Raw genomic sequence first — 3,691 nt, forward strand, 5'->3', positions numbered from 1 at the left:
TTCTCATGCTATGATTTTAGTTCTTTTTGTGGCTAGTTCATGCAATTGGTATATAACTTGAGGGACACACCTTATGATCTTCTCAACATAATATGTTTATTTAAAGGGTAGATATTTCAAGTTTACTTAAGGTAATTAATTAAAACTCATTTTAAAAATACTTTCAATTACTAAAAAAACTAAATTAATTAAGAATAAGAAGTCACTTCATTGATAGCAACATGGAAGGGGATTTTTCATTACCCTTCAAACACATGTTGTATACAAGTTTTGTTTAATAGTTCACTTGCCCCCCAAGGGATACATATACATGCATGATAGCATCTACTTGTAAACTGACTTTCATGCTTTTTAATAAAAAGAACATTTTCTAGAACTACTACAAGGAGCTTAACAAAAACGTGATTTCGATTCTACATGTCTATCAAAATAAATACATGTTCAGGTTTATGCCAATCACTAGTAGTTTTACCATGCTCACGAGTCTATAATAATTTTTTGTCATTGGAATCTTCATATACTAAATACATTGCTCTAACCTTAAGTAAATGTCCATGACAATGAGTTTTAAGACCACGTTAGAGAAGAGATTTAGTTACATCGCCACAATAAAGGCTAAAAGTGGTTGCGTGTCTTGCTAGCAACATCATGTATATGGGAACAACGTCTAAGGAACCCTATACATCTCCGAAGAACTTGTACGAGCAAAAATTTTATTGTGGAACCCATGTCCCAACAAATTATTTGCTCCTATGGTTATACAACAATGCTTCTACAAATAAAATCTTGCTCCTGTGGATAGGAAACAATATTGCTTCTACACATATTTGCATCTCCCAATGAAATCTTTGCTCCACACTGCTTCCATAAACATTTACAGGTCCTCATAATTATTGCTTTAAGGATTGGCAATGTCCCCATGTTTATCATCCTACCATGTCTTTGGCTTTTGAGGGAATGCAAGTAAATGATTTTTTCAAAAGGGGTTCTGTAGTCTCAGGGAGCACTGTCTGCTGCAAATGATGTGGGTTCGGTACTAAATCTCAAGAACGGGTAAGGAAGAGGTGAGATCTTGGAAACAGAGAAGAGAAAGAAGATCAAAGGAGGTATCTGCTAGCTGGTCATGGAAGATAGTCTCAAAAGCCTGGTAGAAGGGGCTGGGTCCGTGCTGATCAGCTGTACAAAGGGGAGTAAGGGGATCACTACGTACACGGGGCTTTAGCTGCTGCTGTTCTAGCTGCAGCAGCGGCTGATGATGACGACGACCATGACAACAACGATGATGATGACGACTATCATGACAGTCGTCGTCGTGGTGATGATGATCGTCGTTGAAGGACACGGGGGACGCTCCTCCTTTACATGAGCTGGATGTCGATGATGGACTATTAGCGGTATGGCGTATTTTGACGTGTTCGGGTTTCGGAGAGACTTTGCTGCGGCTGAGATTCTCTGTGCCGTGGTCTGACATGAGGCAACCCAGGTAGGGACTGATGGTGCAGCTATCTTGATGATTGTCATACTGCACGACGGCCCGTCCATAGGGCGTCCAGCTGTCGTCATCGACAGCGGCCATTAATGGAGGGCTGCCGCATCCACGATCGGCTGAGCTGGCAGCTGTGCTGCCTCGACAATCGGCTGAGCTAGCAGGGGAGCTATACGTCACGACACTCGAAACGCCCTCGTGACTATCATCTGCATGGGCCTTACCACCCATCAGAAACGGATAGCTGTCGAGGCACGTGCGGCGGCGGATTGGATCAGGTGTAGGAGCGCGCCCGTGAGCGGCCTGACGGCTGGCGGCAGGAGCCACACGGCGCCGGCGTCTGCCGTCCGTGAACAAGACACCTGGACGGGGCAGATCGACGTGCTCCTGCGTCGCAATACCACCGCTACGGAGGTCGACCTGGACGCAATCGACGAGCTCCAGGGAGGCCGGACGTCGGCTCCGATCGCGGCACGTACCAGCCAGGGGGCGGTCGTGATCCGATGGACGTGACGATAAGGAAGCGTTGTTGCAGCCTGTGAGGGACTGAACCACAGAGCGGAAATTGGCAGCGTCGGTCTTCACGACCTTGGGCTCTACGACACGAATTATTCTAACTGTGGGCTTTCTTCTAATCATAACAGTGCCATCATCATTCCTATGATTATCTCCCAACCTAATAATTTGATCTGATCTCTGATCATGTTCGCCCATCATCTGCATGCGGTGCCTGGCGGCTGCAGCAATCCTTTCACGATGCTATATTTGGATAGTTCTACTACACCCGCCTAATCAGCCGTGAGGTGATGCCGGCCACCGTGACACATGAATCCCAACCTGAGCTAATGCCGGGCGCAATGACACAGTGAAACCCAGTCGCCTAGTCTCATGCATCGATTTATAGAAGCCAAGAAAAACAAATCTTACGCAGGCTCTTTCCAAACGCGTCTTTGACTGGGTGTAATCAATAGATCCTGAACAACGATTAGTCTATACTTGTTTAGATCAACGATACAATAATAGCAATTATGACACTAATGATAAATATATAGACAGGTGCTTGTTCGAGATGTGACAGCATCGTGTATTTCTCTTACGTTGGAAGAAACTGTCGTATCTCATTAAAATATCGCATTGACTAAGAAAGACTCTGGCAATCCTTACGCCATAAATGTAGTAATACCATTGCTTAAAATGTTGCACGCGCTTACGTCAAAGAGAGCGTTTATAAAAGACATGCAGCATATCGCCTCGCTGCGAAGACCTTAACAGAGTTTATCTTTAATATGGAAATGGACCTTACAAGAGATAGTTTTCTAAAAAACAAGTATGTAGCCTAGCTGCAAAGACCATATAAGAGTTTATCTTTTATATGGAAGTGGCCCAATGACATAAATCAAGGCCATCAACTTGCACTTGCACGAGATGAGGACGAGGGGTATCCTTTAGATTGATATTTCTACCTTAGTAACCATATTGAAGTATAGGGATTAACATATTTGTGAATGCATGCATGGGTCCACAACTTGCATCTTTGTGCCATTGATACTTAAACGTGTCTTTATACAAGAAACATGAGTCATGCCCATGTTGGCCATCTTTCAATAGGAGCATACATTGTCCCCATAGAAGATTTATGTGCTTCAACCATAAAATTTTAAATTTCCTTGGTCCCTTCCAATATATGTATCACTCTAAAAAATATAGGGTATCTTTTTGTAGCCTATAGGGTGAGCATATGTGTAACTATTTGGAGTTGCATGTACAATAGTAAACATACTCATTTTAGCCATACTTCGAATCCCACAGATGTATTTTCTTCTTTGACTTTGTACATGTCTTTTTCATGGTCCAATAAACAAGTTAAACAATGTATTCTCTACTGCTAGCACCAAAAGCCAGCTTTAGGTATGGGGTTGTTTTAAAAACGTTTCTTCAAAATTATGCATGATCAAAGTGTACGAGATAAAATAAATGCATATTTGGATGAAAATGATAATGGGGACTAGAGAATGACTTTTCAAGGACTTGAAAGCTTGCTCAATTTACCCTACCTTCAACTCCTACTATAAAAGTCGTGCAAGTAAAGATACATAGACATTGCAATACATGTGTTGACTAGCATCCAAATAAAATAGAATAGACATACTTTATAATATAATAGATCTACAACGTTTGGAGATCTATAGAAATTGCTTACAACTA

The 3,691-nt window shown here is 42.2% G+C and overlaps 1 protein-coding gene across 1 annotated transcript; it reads right to left on the reverse strand.

Annotated features, from left to right (window-relative positions):
• Window positions 1–540: 540 nt before the first annotated feature.
• Window positions 541–2,342, reverse strand: LOC148017236 (uncharacterized). The gene has a single exon (XM_087663034.1). The coding sequence runs from the start codon at window positions 2,207–2,209 to the stop codon at window positions 1,037–1,039; it is 1,173 nt and encodes a 390-aa protein (XP_087519160.1). The 5' UTR covers window positions 2,210–2,342; the 3' UTR covers window positions 541–1,036.
• Window positions 2,343–3,691: the final 1,349 nt, after the last annotated feature.

Source organism: Lygodium microphyllum, chromosome 22 (genome assembly GCF_053477565.2).
Source record: "Lygodium microphyllum isolate KBCC chromosome 22, Lygodium_microphyllum_v1.1.10, whole genome shotgun sequence".
NCBI classification, from domain to species: Eukaryota; Viridiplantae; Streptophyta; class Polypodiopsida; order Schizaeales; family Lygodiaceae; genus Lygodium; species Lygodium microphyllum.

What these genes read in the sequence shown, in the direction of transcription:
- LOC148017236 (XM_087663034.1), bottom strand. Translation starts at nt 2,209, where the DNA reads ATGCAGATGATGGGCGAACATGATCAGAGATCAGATCAAATTATTAGG.